This window comes from Anarhichas minor, unplaced genomic scaffold (assembly GCF_050575085.1).
Source record: "Anarhichas minor isolate MPS153535 unplaced genomic scaffold, ASM5057508v1 ptg000136l, whole genome shotgun sequence".
In the NCBI taxonomy this organism is placed as follows: domain Eukaryota; kingdom Metazoa; phylum Chordata; class Actinopteri; order Perciformes; family Anarhichadidae; genus Anarhichas; species Anarhichas minor.
The window spans coordinates 11,060,942-11,075,515 of NW_027466582.1; the positions used below are offsets into that span (position 1 = coordinate 11,060,942).

A 14,574-nucleotide genomic window follows, 5' to 3' on the forward strand; every position below is an offset into this window, starting at 1 on the left:
GTAGCTCAAACTCAGGATACCCGGGCCTCTGCTTCTGGTCGGTCTCTCACCGGGCCCTTCATTTTATGGAAGTGCAATAACAAAAACACAGCAGCACCCTCTTAATGTGGCACGACCGGCCACACAAGAACGTATTTTCGATAAATTCTGTCTAAAATGACCAAAAATTCCTGTTAACCTGAATATATGTTCAGAGTATTACACTAAGGCTTTACTGTTGGAGTGGAATAGTCTACCTATAGTATAGTATATCTATCCTGTGATATTTGATCTGGAATCAAGTGTGAAATATATCCGCTACATAGTGGTCTCAAGAATAAGTGAAGAGGACAGAGCTCAAGAATTGTGCCAAGAATTTGTTGCCAACTTTTGATTCTTTCCCATTTTACTCAAAAAGTAATGAGGTTCATTTCCCAGCCCTAACTGTTGACATCTGAGACAAAGCATATTTGGAAAAAAAAAGGATTTAATGACAGAATAGGAGGGGGAAACACATCCTTTAGTCCATCCAGTGCATCAGGATGTTACTGTACAGAGGGAGGAGTTGTAGTATCTGTTCACACACACACAGAGAGGTCAGTCCAGGGAAAGCATCAGCCTCTCGCTTTGTGGAGGTAAACCAACAATCATAAAACAAAATCATCATCTGGAAAAAAAACGACTATAAAAAGGGAAAATGTACAACTGGGTTTGCAGGGAAACAGCTGGAGCTGCCCATGAGGCAGAGTGTGGTACACCCTTGTCCTCTGGGTAAAGTCCTCGTGAAGGATCGTCTCTGTATTGCCGCTGTATGCTCTTCTGCAGTGTGTCCTCCTCCTCCTCCTCCTGCTGCTGCTGCTGCTGCTATACCACGGCGTACTGCTGATACAGCAGCTCCCGGATCTTATAGTAGTCGTCACACAGGCAGCCTTCCAGGCCAATGCGCCCGGCCTCCGTCTGGACAAAGAAGCACAGGTCACATGGGTCCATTCATTAACACTTTGTACAACATGGTTCCCCCTTTTTAAACATTGAAGTACACGCACTGAACAGCCCACTGCTGACCTCCAAAATAAATATCGGTCCAATTCATTCCCACAGACGTTCACAGACTTTCTAATGAAGCCATCCGCTCCAAGTTGTCCCTCTTAAATAGCACACGCGCCTTTAAGAGTCTCAGTTCTCTTTGATCTCATTTTCTGGGTTGTGTCTATTTTAAGTTCTTGTCAATTACGCATTTTGTTGTTGGTATCCTGGCTCACTCTCAACTTTTCTTTTTTGCGGGTTTTTTCTGTGGTGAGATGTATTCATATGTAACTTTTATTTGAATCCTCCTTTAACAGGCTGCATTTGTTTCTCTTGTGTTTAATGTTCCACTTTTGGTCCGACACCGGTAATTTATCTCATCGGGTGGAAGTAGACAAACCTTAACCTCACATTCGATAGATACCTCTGCTATTGTTTATCTAGACTCAGCTGCTGTATTTACTGTACTATATCACTGTATAGACTGGGCTGCTGTATTTACTGTACTATATCACTGTATAGACTGGGCTGCTGTATTTACTGTACTATATCACTGTATAGACTGGGCTGCTGTATTTACTGTACTATATCACTGTATAGACTGGGCTGCTGTATTTACTGTACTATATCACTGTATAGACTGGGCTGCTGTATTTACTGTACTATATCACCGTATAGACTGGGCTGCTGTATTTACGCCATCTAAAACAACTTGCCCGACAGTCCAATGTGTCACAATGCGTTACAACAATTTTAGTGTCTTTTTCAGCTGTACGGCTCTAAGGCAATAAATACCCACATCATTGGTAATGTATTTAATCTGTGCCCGTTTGCTGCAGTCATAAATAATGGTTGTGTGTTTCTGGGGCTTTGACAGGTACAATAAAAGTTACTGAAGGTTACAGACATGAGATGTGAGAGGATATATTTTTTGTGATAAGCTAAAGGCCTCTTAGGGTCTTTAAATTTGTTGGACAATTAATTATTTTAAGTGTTTTGTACAGGTCCTTTAATTCACATGCTTTTAATTTCATTAAAACTGGCTATATTTCAGCTATGCAACTTCTTTGCACAGAGAGCTAAATATGAATACATTTGGAATTTTGGCTCAACATTTTTATTGCTTGGTTTTGGCGGTACAACGAGCCTACGTCGTATGTCTGTGCGGGCAACTTTCCCTGTAGGGGGGGGGGGGGATAGTGGTGACGAGTGTGGCAGGGAGCTGACGGATAGCACACTCGCTGAGCCAGTGGGAAGGACAACTCACCCTGCGGACGGCCACCATGTTGTTGCAAACCAGCACGCCTCCTACAAACTCGGCCTGGATGCCCTCTCTCAGCAGGACCTGCTTAAAGTCGGAGAGGCGAGGCTCGTTGATGAACACCGACTGATGTCCAGAAATCTGGAGGGAGAACAAGAAAAAAAAAAAAAGAAGCGTCGATTAGACTAAGGGCTGTCTGAATTGCTTATGTGTCCTTGTGAACACATAACAGTGGAACTGCATTGTAATGCCTTCTCAATCAGAGCCCAATGGGTGTCTGTTGACAGCTCACCTTGGGCTAACTGTCTCCCAACCTCTTTGCTGACAACATGGAGTCTTTTTTTACATAAAGATTCAGTAGAACGATGTCTATGCTGATGAGTTTGACACGAGAAGGCTGTCTGCCCAATTATGTGCTGAAGGGGGAAAGTTTCTCCGTGCTCACCTTCAGTCTGAGTTTAATAAGCGTCTGTACGAGCATCATTTGTGACGGCACAACTAGTGTGGAAGATAATCATGGTCAAATAACACCAGTTTGTCATTCAAGGGGAATGTGCTTCTCAGTGAAGTGGGAGACTTATTATGACCGGCACTTAAACCTTTGAAATGAAAATCTTTGCATATTCATACATTCTGGATTTGTTAATCAGGGAAAGGGAGATGATGTCATTCTCAGCATTTTGAAAAAAAAATTGACATTTAATTGTCACACATTTCGCAAAACCCCATAACTCATATTCAGAGATAATGATGCCTCACCTCCTGTGGAGGCAGTGGCTCCAGCGTGGGAATGACGTCGCTCTCCTCAGACACCTCCTTCTCGTCCTCCCCAAACAGGTTCTTAATAGCTCGCTGTGCTGCCACCGCCGTGGCGTTTTGGTCGATGTCGAGCTCGGGGGCGACATCCATGGCCAGCTCGCCGTCCTCCGTCTCCTCTTTCACACCCTCCTCCAGCATCACGCCCGTGTCCACCTTCACCACGCGCATGTCCAGCACGCCATCGATCCAGGCCAGCTCCGTGTCTTTGGCCTTGCAGAACTGCAGGGAGCTCACCAGGGAGTCTTTCAACCGCACCTTTACCGCGAGAAGATGAGACAAGATGAAGATGTTCGCCTGTCATGGAAGCTCTCTTCTGTGCTTTGCTAAAGAAATCAACCTCGTAGCAGTTAACTTTTTGCCTCACTTGTCAACCGACAAAGTTTTATCAGGTTTTACTATTTCACAGCAGAATATTTTTGCTGCATGAATCTATTAAACACATTTAAGGATACATGATAGACCTACGTACAACAATCCTGTATATCAAATCATCACAAAAATGCAACCCGGCAGGCTTTTACTGCGGCTGACCTGGTAGATGTGCGTTTCACTGGTGGCGTCGATGGTCTCCTGCAGTTTGGGCGTGTAAACCTTGATGTCCTTGCTGAAAGCCTTGCAGGACTCAGCCAGGTCTAGACTGGCATCCGCCGGCCCACGAACGATCACCAGCTGTCTGGGCTTCATCTGATTAATGATCTTCTTGATGGAGTCGCCATCAGAGCGACCTTCGTAGTCTATGTACATTATCCTCGCTCTGGAAGAAGAGTTAAGTTAGCATTGTTTAGTATCCTCACAGATAAGATTTCTTAAAAGACTTGAGACGACACATATTGGGAACTAAGACCTGCAGAGTTCTTGTTAAAGGATCACTGACCTGATTTCAAGATTTTCTACACTGGAGATGCATTTGGTGGGAACCACAGAGAGATCCTGGTCCATGGGCTCATCGCCGTTGGTCAACCCGGATTCCAGTTTGCTTTTCTCCTCCTCTGTGGCTTGCAGCTCAGGAACCAGGAAGTCTTCTAGCCTGCGAAAGAACAATAATGGCTTATTGACGATGGCGTCAAACAGTCGGTGTAAATTCTCTGTATGCATCTTTATGTAATCTGCCGTGTATGAAAGGTTTTGCACCTGATGATTTCCCCATACTCGTCCCATTTGATTCTCTCCTCGTGTGTGGGGAACATCGGATAAGACTTTTTGGCCTGTTTGAAGAAGCTGCCTTTGCGGCTCCCCTCGCTCTTCATCATCAGGTCGTGGTGTTTTGTTTTCACTGGAACGGGCTGATCCAGATCATCGTCCATATCGCTCTCGTCACTCGAGTCAACATCCACCCTGCAAGCGCATGAAATACACATTAACTGGACACATACATGTTTCATTTTCCCACAGACAGGCAACAGATTTTCGCTCAGTTGCAGAGTGGAAATGTTGCCTTAAAGTGTCATGACTCATCTCCCATTTACAAATTGCCATTTAAATAGACTCTTTTAAATTTGCAATCTAGAGCAGTATTTGCATTTCTGCTGGCTTTTTACATAATTTCCTGTTTGAGCTGTTAAAAGACGGAAAAATAAATGGCAGGTTTTGTTACACCACCAGGCATAAAGCATCATGAAAAAGAGACATCCAACCCTCGACCCATGTCTATTTCTACTTACTCTTTTGCTTGTTCCAGTTTTTTAGCTGCTTCTTTCTTCACTCTGTCCTTTTCAAGGTATTCCTCCAGCTCCTTGCCCTCGAGCTTCACTCTTTTCCTCACCTGTCATAACGAGAAGAGTGAAAGATGGATATGGAGCAAATGATGAGTCGGAATGTGAGATAACAGAGCTTGTCGTGGGGAAAACGCAGCGTAAAGAGACAATCTTAAAACCCCCCGTCATGACAAATTAGCATTGTGACCGCCGGTCTCACCTCCAGATCCAACATCTTCTCTCCAGGATTGTCAATGAGGTAGCGGGCCAGAGTTCCAGGTGTAGTGCGGTACGTCAGGATGACAGAGTTTTTGGCGTCTTGGCACCACTGGATGAAGAGTTCTCTGGAAAAGCCAGACTCGAGGTCTGGTTGGCTGCAAAGCACCACTTTGGGACTGGGCACCCGCGCCAGGTCTGCCAGACTGTGGCACAGGGTCAAGTGGCGGAACTGGAAGGGGTTGTTCCTCTTGTCTTCAAAGCACCTCATGAGCTTGTCACTCATCCACTCCACCTTCAGAAACAAAGCGGATTAAGTTCATGTAATTGTGTACATTTGTTATATGTGGCAAACAAAGTGATTCTGAATCTGAACTATCCTGGTAAAGTCACAAGGACGGAATAGTACAAGATCCTCTAAAGTGTAAAAATCGGTGATCGATACCTGGGACTTTGAGAACTCCACCACGTTATAGCTGACATTGTTCAGCAGAGCGAGTGGGTAGGCTCCCAGTCCAGCGTCTTTTGTCCTCCAAATCTGGTCCAAGAGCTGAGCCAGCTCCAACACGCGCCCAGCTGTGTCCACGGCAATAAGGACATTTCCGTCACCACGAAGGGTCTCCATTACATTGGCTGTGAGTGAAAAAAATATATGAAAATATTAATGAAAATGAACAACATTGTTCTCCCATTGTATTCAATGAGTAGTTAGAGGAGATGCAAAACACCAAACATCCTATATTTTTTACACAATATTAGAAAAAACTAATACTGGACAGAAAGAGAGAACTTAAATGATAACTTGCTCGTTTGAATTACATGGTTATTTTCTTACACCACAAGACATGTTATAATGTGATTGCAATACATCTTAAAATATAAGTAATTCAACTGAATAAATATACTGTTAAATACAGACATTATTACTTAAAAGTCTTGTGAAGATGACTTACTAAGGAGCAGCTCATCCCTCTGTTTGCGACGTGGCTGCACGTATGTAGCGTTGAAGGAGTCTGTGATAAGTAAAGACGGACGACTAATGCTCTCCAACGTGCAGCCGTTGAGGTGTCTAGAATAGAGGAACGGAGTTAAAACGTGCATGAGCTAACACGAGATTAAAAACTAAACAAATCCAATTTCATATCAATGTTTTGTGCGCTCACATTTCTCTCTTGTGGTTGAAGTCAACGGCATAAACAATCTCCTCCTCGCCATCCTTCACAATTTTCCAAATAGTGCCTCCAATCATATGACCGGCTGGAAGTGGAGTGATGGAAAGCCCATGTCCTTTCCCTGTCGGGTAAAAAGAAAGACGTGAAACACAAACAGTGGTGACTCCTGTCCTGACCTAAACGGGTCTGCAACTAACTCACCTTTCAGATTGACAATCTGAGAGTATTTCAGCTGCTGGATTTTATCAAAAGCACAGTCCACATCATCGAGGGTGAACAGTGTGAAGTCTTCACTGTTGTTTCGAGACTAAGCGGAAAGAATGAAATGATTAAGAAATCATCGGTAAATATGCGATCAAGCTCTAATAAATAGCTTTACATGCAGTACATTCCCCCACACCCCCTTCCTACCTGATATAGATCATACATGAACATCTGACCCATCTTGTAGACAGGGATTGTAGCATAGATGGTGCAGTTTAGACCCAGTTTCCCCACAGCGTATGGCAGGGCTCCCAGATGTATGGGGTCAGGGTGGGAGAGGAGCACGGCATCGACCTGATGAACATATCTGGAGGGAAAAGAGGACATCACACTTGTTTGAATTTGCAAAACAGAGGGGGAGGGGGGGGGGGAGTGATGGATTTAGAAGATTGATAGCACAATTACCGTTTCATAGCATCAATGATGTCCATTGAGAAGCTTTCATCCCAGCCACAGTCCAGGAGGAAGCGGAATTCATCCACCTGCAGCAGGTAACAGAGGGCCGACTCCTCCTGCACCCCTGATATGGCTGTCAGTTTGATAATGGAGGTCATGTTTCTTCAGTTGTCACGCTGAAAGTAAACTTAAGTTAGCAGGAGGTTATGCTTACCACACAACAAATAAACAAAACTAAACCACCTACGTTAAGTGGTGTGGCTCTGTGCAACTTTGATGACGACTGAGCACTCATTCAGTTCTATTCATGTAATCTGCAAACATAGACACTTAACTGGTTGTTAAATATGTGGCGGGCTAATTAATTACAAGTAAGTAAGAAAAGTAAAGCAGTTTCGTTGCTAGCCACAGCTAGTTCGCACTAGCAACGTTAACAAAGTAACCGTTAGCCGGCAGCCTGTCTATTTAGCATCCTAGCTACACTTAGCTTGTGGATGCAACGTTAAGTGACTTGGGTCGGCAATGGAAGGTGCAACTTACCACTAAATAGGAGATACTATAATTTCCTCCCGTTGATATAGAAACACAATTGGTAAATGTTCTATAATTCCAACATTAAGACATTTTGTCTAGCGTTTACAGTGCACACTTGACTAGCAGACATGTTTACCGCTGCGTCATGTGTGAAAGGGCAAAAGAGCGTACCAAGTATGGCCGCGTTAATAAAAAAACAAAACTATTTGCCGACTTAACACCAAATGCTCATTTTATCGTAGTACATTTTAATAACTGTTCTTGAATATATTTAATTAATATGTTGTAACTGATATTATCACCCATGATAAGAGACATTACGGTAATACATTTTTGTTCTTGTTCAAATGACACCGTCGCATTGTCACAGTTGGTAGAGTCCAATGTCCTCTGCCTACTGAGTGAAGAGCTAAAGGCCACTGCTTGGTGTAAACAGAAGGTAATATTTTACATATTCGTTGTGCGTCTTTGATATTTGAGTCATTGAACTGTAACATGTTGATTTTGCTAAACACCTAACAATTGCTTTAACTGAGAAACCATTCTCAACGAAAACCTGACACACATTGCTAATGTTAGCTAGCTAGCCGATTAGCTAGCTAACCAGTAGCTGTGGTCTGCGTTGTGTTTAGTTATTAAATTACAATGTGCAATATTAAACGGTATTATCTGAGGTTTAGAGATTACCTTCACCTCACACCAATTAGATATAAGAGAGCTCTGTCTGACAAACGTTAGCAACAATGAAATGACTAAATAACACGCTCCATTATGTTCTCAGTCCGAATAGTGTCCACGCAAATGAGGTCGTCCAAAGGCTAAAAACAATGTTTTAGAGGTTGTCATCACCTATCATGATTTGTCACATATAGTTTTAGTTGTGCAATCCAATCAATCCCAAATCAGAAATATATATGACCAGAATTTCGGTCAGCTTTATTTTTGCAGTAGCTTTAGTGTCACACGTCTTGTTGAGCTCGTCTAAATAAAGATGGCCTTCCTAAAACAATTGGTAGTCCTGTCTCCTGTGTAGTTCCTCAGATGTGATGGGGGTTACCTATTAATTATTTCAACTAGATAGTGTGATACCACTTTTTTCCAAAGACGTATAGGCCCTTTCCACTGACTACAGTAACTCTGGGCGAAGTCCTTTCGAAATGCATGGCATTTCATTAAGTGACTGGCAGAGCAATCTATTGGATATTGCATTAGGTTTTCATTAATGTGATAGTACATTTTGTAATAGTGTCATGTCAAATGCAAATATTAGTATACCCGTTTTTGACCAGGGTTTAAAATGTGCCACAGAATCTAGGTTACAATGTGTTTTCTGCTTACTTCTGTAGGAACCATGGTCAACTTTGTAGCACTTGCCCGGGAGCATTGGGTGAACATACTGGTGCCCATGGGCTTTGTGATCGGATGGTACCTCGACAAACAACAGGACCAGAAGCTGACAGCTTTCAGGAACAAAAGTGTTTTGTTTAGCAGGTAAGAATAAAATGTCCCCGCTCTGTCTTAAAGTTAAACAGGTCCCCCTTTGGTTTTCAGTGGATTAAGGATCCAGTGACATTCATTTCAAAGTTGTGTGATGATGATTCTTGCTACTGCAAACCCACTCACCTCCACTTTGAACTAATTACTAGGAATATAAGTAAGCAGAATGCTCGGTGATTAAAGGAAAACATGTAGTTTGTGTTGCAACACTCAACTAACAGCGATCCAATATACAGTTGCTCCACTAAACATTAGAGATGGAACCCAAAAGCCTCTAGTTGTGTTTTACCATGTATATTTGCCAGTGCACTTATAAAATAAAACGTGAGTACAATTAGCTTTTTAAATGTTTTGATAATAAGCATTTTGAAAACTTGCCTGACATTAAGCCGGTCATCTAACGGCAGTGTTGCTCTGGGTAAAAGCTAATCCAACTTTTGTTCTCTTTAGGGAGCTGAAGCCTGGTGAGGAGGTGACCTGGAAGTAGACTGCCCCTACCTGGATAATGTGTCCCGTCATCTGTGGTGTCCCTCGAATCAGAGTATTTAAGAAGACTGTATCTATGTATTTCAGTTGTATCAACAGACAATAAACATGCCCTTTCTCATCAAAATAATGTGGTACTTGCTGGTGATTGATTGCATAACACATTACACCATTTCATTCTTTTCAAAAACTGATTTATTTGATGCTAAACAAAGAGCAAAGTCATGAATGGGGTTGTTCAGCGTGACTAGTTCAGTAGAGCTAATTAAGACAACTTGGGGGGGGGGGGGGAGGGGGGGGGGAGAAGTGGTTTTGCATTAAATTGTACGGAGGCAATCTATTCATGCAGTCAGCATGACTGAAGAATCTGTGGCCACTACAGAGGTTCTGCAGTGTGGATAATCCCCCTCTCAAAGAGCAAGTCAGCCAAAGTGATCTGGGGATAAAAATAAAATAAAAATGAGCATGAGTCAAACAGCTGATTTCACAAAAACAGGCTTAAATAATAATTTAGAATACATATCTATCTAAAATAGGACTTTTAATCAGTCTATGGATATTTAAAAAAGGGCTAGGAATGACAGACCTATTACCAGAAGTAATCAATTGTTAAATGCAAGACCCCCTCCTTCTAAATCCCGGCTGTACAGACATGCCCGAATGTGCAGTAGCTGCACAGACCGAATGCACTTAAAACAACATACCCTGTCCTCTGCAGAACCACATGGGAAACTTCCTACGGTCACAAATTTGGGATACGAATGGATCAGAAACTCAATGGCATCTGTGTGCTGAAAGGAAAACAATTGTTAGTGACGACATCATTGGGACATTAAATACGAAACAATGATCTACAAACATCTTCCTATCTACCTCTGCTTTTATTTCGAAACTCTTGAGCTCCTCTTTGTGGTAAACTCTGGAGTTTTCTGTTGTGTAGTAAAGATTAACAGCTTCTCCATCACTGCATAACCTGGGGAAAAAAGTTACATTTCTGCTTTAATGGATCATTGAATCAGGTGTTCTTGACAACATACAGTCAAAGACAACATACTCCACATTTTGAATAGCCCATTCCAAACCTGCCTGGTGTGAACATTATCTGAAATGCAATAAAGAGTTGTATTACCTGGCACATCCAGCACGGAGAACTCTGACTTTGGTCTGGGTCGTGATTTTTGCACCTACATCCATGACCTGCCCACACTCCCACCGAGCAGATGCTCCTTGCACACTGCTGGACAATTCCTCTGCGGGAGAAGGCATGAAACCGTTAGAATCAGAAGCATTACTGAATACATCTCAGGCTGTCCAACTCGATTTACAATCATTAACGCTTACTACAATTTTTTTCTGAATTAAGTGAACTGAAAGAGAGTTTGTTCCCAGAACTGACGTATGCATCACATACCTGGTGTGAGCATGGGAGGGAGGCAGTCATGGAGGAAGGCTCTGGCTTTCTGATCCACGGCAGCATCGACCGGGGAGTAAGTTGCTAGCTTCTTCATCAGACACTCAATTCGGGAAAAGAATTTTGTCCTGCGTGGGTCATCCTACAAACAAATGTGCATGAGGAGGACTTGGGTCAATTGTGGGTAATTGGTGAAAAGCCAAGTATGGTGACGGTGACAGGAAGTGGCAAAATAAAACACAATAACTGATGAACTACCTTGTCAGAGTTCTGTACTCCCATGTACGTCAGGTAATCCAAAGGTAAGCCCTGTCTAAACTCCACATCCTCCTCCATTGCTATTTCCAATGCTGCTGGAGCCACCTGAAAAAAATAATAATTGTATTTCGATGGATTGTTGCTATTGGTTATTGCACTATACCTGTGATGCGTAATCAGTAAAAGTGCCATTGTACGCTTGCACGGATGCTGTCCTTTGTTAACATGCAAGTTTCACCTTCTGTAGCAGATCCCCCCAGCTGTTCTTCTGGTAGGAGGAGATGGTAATGTGGAGCGAGTGAGCATCTGGGAGGCAGTCGCCCTGGTGGATGAATCCCCGGGGAAAGTAAAGGAGGTCTCCGGCTTCCAGCACCACTTCCAGGATCGGCTTCCCGATGTCTTTCTGATTGAAGTTTCCTGAAGTGAAACGCAAAGAAGTCCCGTCTGAGAAATGACGGCTGTCCACTATGTGGTTTATCAGCTCTGAAGAGAACGTGGGAGGGCAGCCTCGAGTACAACAACTTCCTTCACCTTTGTGCAATTAGCTACCTTTCTGTGTGTAACCAATAACGTACAGTACAAATATTTCGATAACTTCTGTTTACAACCAAATTGAGAAAAAAACGAATGAAATCAATCTTTTTTTTTTTTTTTACTCACCACTTGAAAGCGCAGGTAAGACCTCATCTTCTGTCCTATAAAAAAAGTCAGAAAAAACAACTTCAGTATTTTGTGGAATCATTCCGTCACTTATTTACTAACTTTATGTCAAACTACCAGGAAAACATTTTGTGTATCATGAGTCACATGGGGTAAATGTAAAGCACAAAAACTGGATTAGCTGCAAAGTGCAAATGATTAGTGCACATGACTTAGTGTTCCGTCTCAAAATGTTGAAATGATCCACTAGCTTCTGAGTTTAACTTGATGATGCTCTTTTAAAAAGGTTCCTTGCTGTATCTCACCTGGGGTTGTACACTCTCCAGTGTTTCTTCCCCTCCAGCTGAACCACAAACGCCTCGATGTCGTCGTAATGTGGAGCAAAGCCTTGTGTTCCAGGTGGTGTCAGGTATCTGGTTTAAAGAAAAAAAAAAAAATACACAGATTTAACAGTTACTGATAGCATCCAAAGTGAATATCCAAGACAATTACTGTCCAAAAAATACTTACACGTTGGCTCCTGCCATGCTGCCAAACTGCTCTTGGAGGATGGACAGCACATTCCACACGGTGGAGGAGAAAGCCTGGGGATTCAGCATGCGGAGGGAGCAGCCGTTCTGGGAAATGGACGATACGATGATATGCTGATGGTGCAATGATACTTTAAATGCACTTAACGCAAAATCACTTTTAGCTTGCAGAATAGAAAAAAATTAAATCAATATAATGCTGAATGCATAAACGTACATCCAATTGCTTTTTAATGAAGGTGGTCCTTGAAAATGTGAGAAGAAACTATAATGATCCCCCATAGAAACAGCCGGTGCAGCTCACACGCTGCAAAGGGTCTAATTATAAGGAATGTAAAAATACAGAATCCTAGTAATAATCACATGCTGTATGCAAATCCGGTGCCTGCATCAGCGTGGCCTTACCCCATAGAAGTCCCACACAGTGAACGGCAGAGCTCTCCCCGCAGGATTGTGTGTCTCCCTTCTGCCATTACTGTAGCTCGTGACGTCCAGGTTCACTCCATACTGAACATCCTCCTTAAATCAGACAACGCAGACAATCAGTGAGACAGATCTTCATTATACATCAAAGAGCATAATGCAACACTAAAGGTGCAAATAAAAAAACAAACATAATATACAACAAAAATGAGGCGTCTCATTTTCACATTGATAAGAATCTATATTTCCTACTATGTCTCTTTCATTGTATGAATAAAAAAATTGTATATTACAACCTCCCATGATAATCTTTGGTCCATGGGATTACAGAGTCATGAGAGCCTATGTCCCACATTAATGTTAACCATTCAGCAAAATCAGTTTGTCTGACTCTTCCGAGTAATCCCTTAAAGTTTTCCAAAAAAAACAAAACATTCCCACAATAAATGAAGGACAATACCTTCCTAACAATAATAATAATAATAATAATAATAATAACTGTGTACAATTTTGTGGTGTGTCAAAAGATCAGTCTTGATGATAACAAATTCCAACACCAGGTCTGGAAATTATGAATAAAGTAAGCATGGATGAGGTCATGTTTCAGATCCTTACCTGTCTTAATATGCGATCAAACTCTGCTGTGGAGAACAGTCCCTTGTAATAATCTGAATTCTTACGTTGAACAAGAATGGGCTTCTTTTCCCATGTTTCTCTTTGGAAAGAGGAAAAACATTAGTCGGTGAATTCTCCAAGACAAAGATGACACCTTGTATTATGCAAAATGTCTGCTTTGTTGTAATATTGGGTTAAATATAGATATAGATATATCTATAGTCTGTGCATTGAGAGAGCCCCTGCCAAAACAATCATCCATACCTGAAGAAGGCCTTGGCAGGAATGGGGTTGATGAGCCACTGGAACAGCTTGCTGGCTCTCTCCCTGCTGTTGTTGAATTTTCCCAGGTCGGCCAGCAAAGCATCCAGAGCCTCACCATCTCCATTTACGCTCTCCTCGTCCTGCATCAGAAGCATAAAGACTCGATCAACCATAACTGAACAAAATAAATAATAATAACACGATAATAAACAATTAAGAATTGGAAAAAAAAGAACGTTAACAGTCAGATTAACTTCTTGGATGTGAAAATAGCCCCCATGGCATCCATCTTTGCAGCACGTACAAACTTACTTTTTTAATTCCCTTAAGGCTCTCCTCTCTTTGTGGAGACTTAAGGACCATCTTTCGCATTTTCTTCCTTTCAGGCTTTAATTGAGCTTTTACTGTGTGGACCTTATTGGCCCCATTCTCCTTTTTCCTTTTCTTCTTATCTGCCACCTAGAACATCATACAAGTGACCATAAGGCTAAACACAGTGAACATAGATGCATGGTTAGCCTGGAGCAATGAAGAGCAGATAGCATGGTTTCAATAGCTCACTATCAGAGGGACTGTGCTAGTGTCAGCACTGCCCCTGCTGCAGCTGGGAGTCTATCACAGAGCACAGCACCAAACACTACACCATATTATTTCAATAATATCCAACATTACCTGCCGAGAAGGCGTCGTAGCAGCAGGCACGTCTGTTGACAGCGTTTGATACAAAGCAAAGGCTGACATGTGTTTTCTCTCCATTTTTCAGAATGCGCGTCATCAGCGTGCGACTGCTGGCGAGTCTTCTTTTACGGCTATTTGTGTACATTTGCTCTCTGACGGACTCACTACTGACGCCTACAGTGTTGCACGACAAGTTACAGCTCACTCGGGACTGAAAGGAGCTTTTTGGACGTTCTGTCATCAGAAATATTGTGTTTATTAAGTTTTTGAAAGTAGTTCATCCAATACACACACACACACACACACACACACACACACAAGTGAGCAGCCAGAGAATAAGAACTCAAGGACAGAGTAGGGCGTACATGACTGAATTGAAAAGAAGAAACAA

General features: G+C 42.4%; 3 protein-coding genes across 5 annotated transcripts; 1 reads left to right on the forward strand and 2 right to left on the reverse strand.

Moving 5' to 3' along the window:
* Positions 1–448: 448 nt before the first annotated feature.
* Positions 449–7,525, reverse strand: cpsf2 (cleavage and polyadenylation specific factor 2). 3 transcript variants are annotated; one of them, XM_076083731.1, is made up of 16 exons: positions 7,368–7,502; positions 7,075–7,156; positions 6,837–7,003; positions 6,579–6,738; positions 6,369–6,474; positions 6,159–6,288; positions 5,949–6,064; positions 5,441–5,628; positions 5,000–5,290; positions 4,747–4,847; positions 4,217–4,420; positions 3,960–4,112; positions 3,617–3,839; positions 3,026–3,340; positions 2,273–2,407; positions 449–936 (listed from the first exon to the last, which is right to left on the reverse strand). In XM_076083731.1, the coding sequence occupies exons 3-16, from the start codon at positions 6,983–6,985 to the stop codon at positions 844–846; spliced, it is 2,364 nt and encodes a 787-aa protein (XP_075939846.1). In that variant the 5' UTR covers positions 6,986–7,003; positions 7,075–7,156; positions 7,368–7,502; the 3' UTR covers positions 449–843. The 3 variants fall into 3 exon arrangements, with proteins under 3 accessions (XP_075939846.1, XP_075939843.1, XP_075939845.1); XM_076083728.1 differs by lacking the exon at positions 7,075–7,156 and having other exon boundaries at positions 7,368–7,525; XM_076083730.1 differs by having other exon boundaries at positions 7,075–7,499.
* Positions 6,869–9,474, forward strand: ndufb1 (NADH:ubiquinone oxidoreductase subunit B1). The gene is made up of 4 exons (XM_076083733.1): positions 6,869–6,922; positions 7,732–7,800; positions 8,708–8,852; positions 9,309–9,474. Exons 3-4 carry the CDS (start codon positions 8,713–8,715, stop codon positions 9,343–9,345), a joined length of 177 nt encoding a protein of 58 aa, XP_075939848.1. The 5' UTR covers positions 6,869–6,922; positions 7,732–7,800; positions 8,708–8,712; the 3' UTR covers positions 9,346–9,474.
* Positions 9,475–9,516: 42 nt separating this feature from the next.
* On the reverse strand, positions 9,517–14,309 carry riox1 (ribosomal oxygenase 1). Its single transcript, XM_076083732.1, has 15 exons — positions 14,178–14,309; positions 13,818–13,964; positions 13,506–13,645; positions 13,242–13,341; positions 12,609–12,722; positions 12,184–12,290; positions 11,979–12,086; positions 11,674–11,708; positions 11,252–11,430; positions 11,014–11,118; positions 10,756–10,897; positions 10,474–10,594; positions 10,218–10,317; positions 10,049–10,135; positions 9,517–9,780 (listed from the first exon to the last, which is right to left on the reverse strand). The coding sequence occupies exons 1-15, from the start codon at positions 14,259–14,261 to the stop codon at positions 9,721–9,723; spliced, it is 1,629 nt and encodes a 542-aa protein (XP_075939847.1). The 5' UTR covers positions 14,262–14,309; the 3' UTR covers positions 9,517–9,720.
* Positions 14,310–14,574: the final 265 nt, after the last annotated feature.

What these genes read in the sequence shown, in the direction of transcription:
- cpsf2 (XM_076083728.1), bottom strand. Translation starts at nt 6,985, where the DNA reads ATGACCTCCATTATCAAACTGACAGCCATATCAGGGGTGCAGGAGGAG. An exon ending in AGAAGATGTTGGATCTGGAG is followed by an intron (nt 4,848 to 4,999) that starts GTGAGACCGGCG and finishes TCGTTATGACAG; the next exon opens with GTGAGGAAAAGAGTGAAGCT. An exon ending in AAACTGGAACAAGCAAAAGA is followed by an intron (nt 4,421 to 4,746) that starts GTAAGTAGAAAT and finishes ATGCGCTTGCAG; the next exon opens with GGTGGATGTTGACTCGAGTG.
- ndufb1 (XM_076083733.1), top strand. Translation starts at nt 8,713, where the DNA reads ATGGTCAACTTTGTAGCACTTGCCCGGGAGCATTGGGTGAACATACTG. An exon ending in AAAAGTGTTTTGTTTAGCAG is followed by an intron (nt 8,853 to 9,308) that starts GTAAGAATAAAA and finishes TGTTCTCTTTAG; the next exon opens with GGAGCTGAAGCCTGGTGAGG.
- riox1 (XM_076083732.1), bottom strand. Translation starts at nt 14,261, where the DNA reads ATGGAGAGAAAACACATGTCAGCCTTTGCTTTGTATCAAACGCTGTCA. An exon ending in CCTGCCAAGGCCTTCTTCAG is followed by an intron (nt 13,342 to 13,505) that starts GTATGGATGATT and finishes CTCTTTCCAAAG; the next exon opens with AGAAACATGGGAAAAGAAGC. An exon ending in CTTACCTGCGCTTTCAAGTG is followed by an intron (nt 11,431 to 11,673) that starts GTGAGTAAAAAA and finishes GTTTCACTTCAG; the next exon opens with GAAACTTCAATCAGAAAGAC.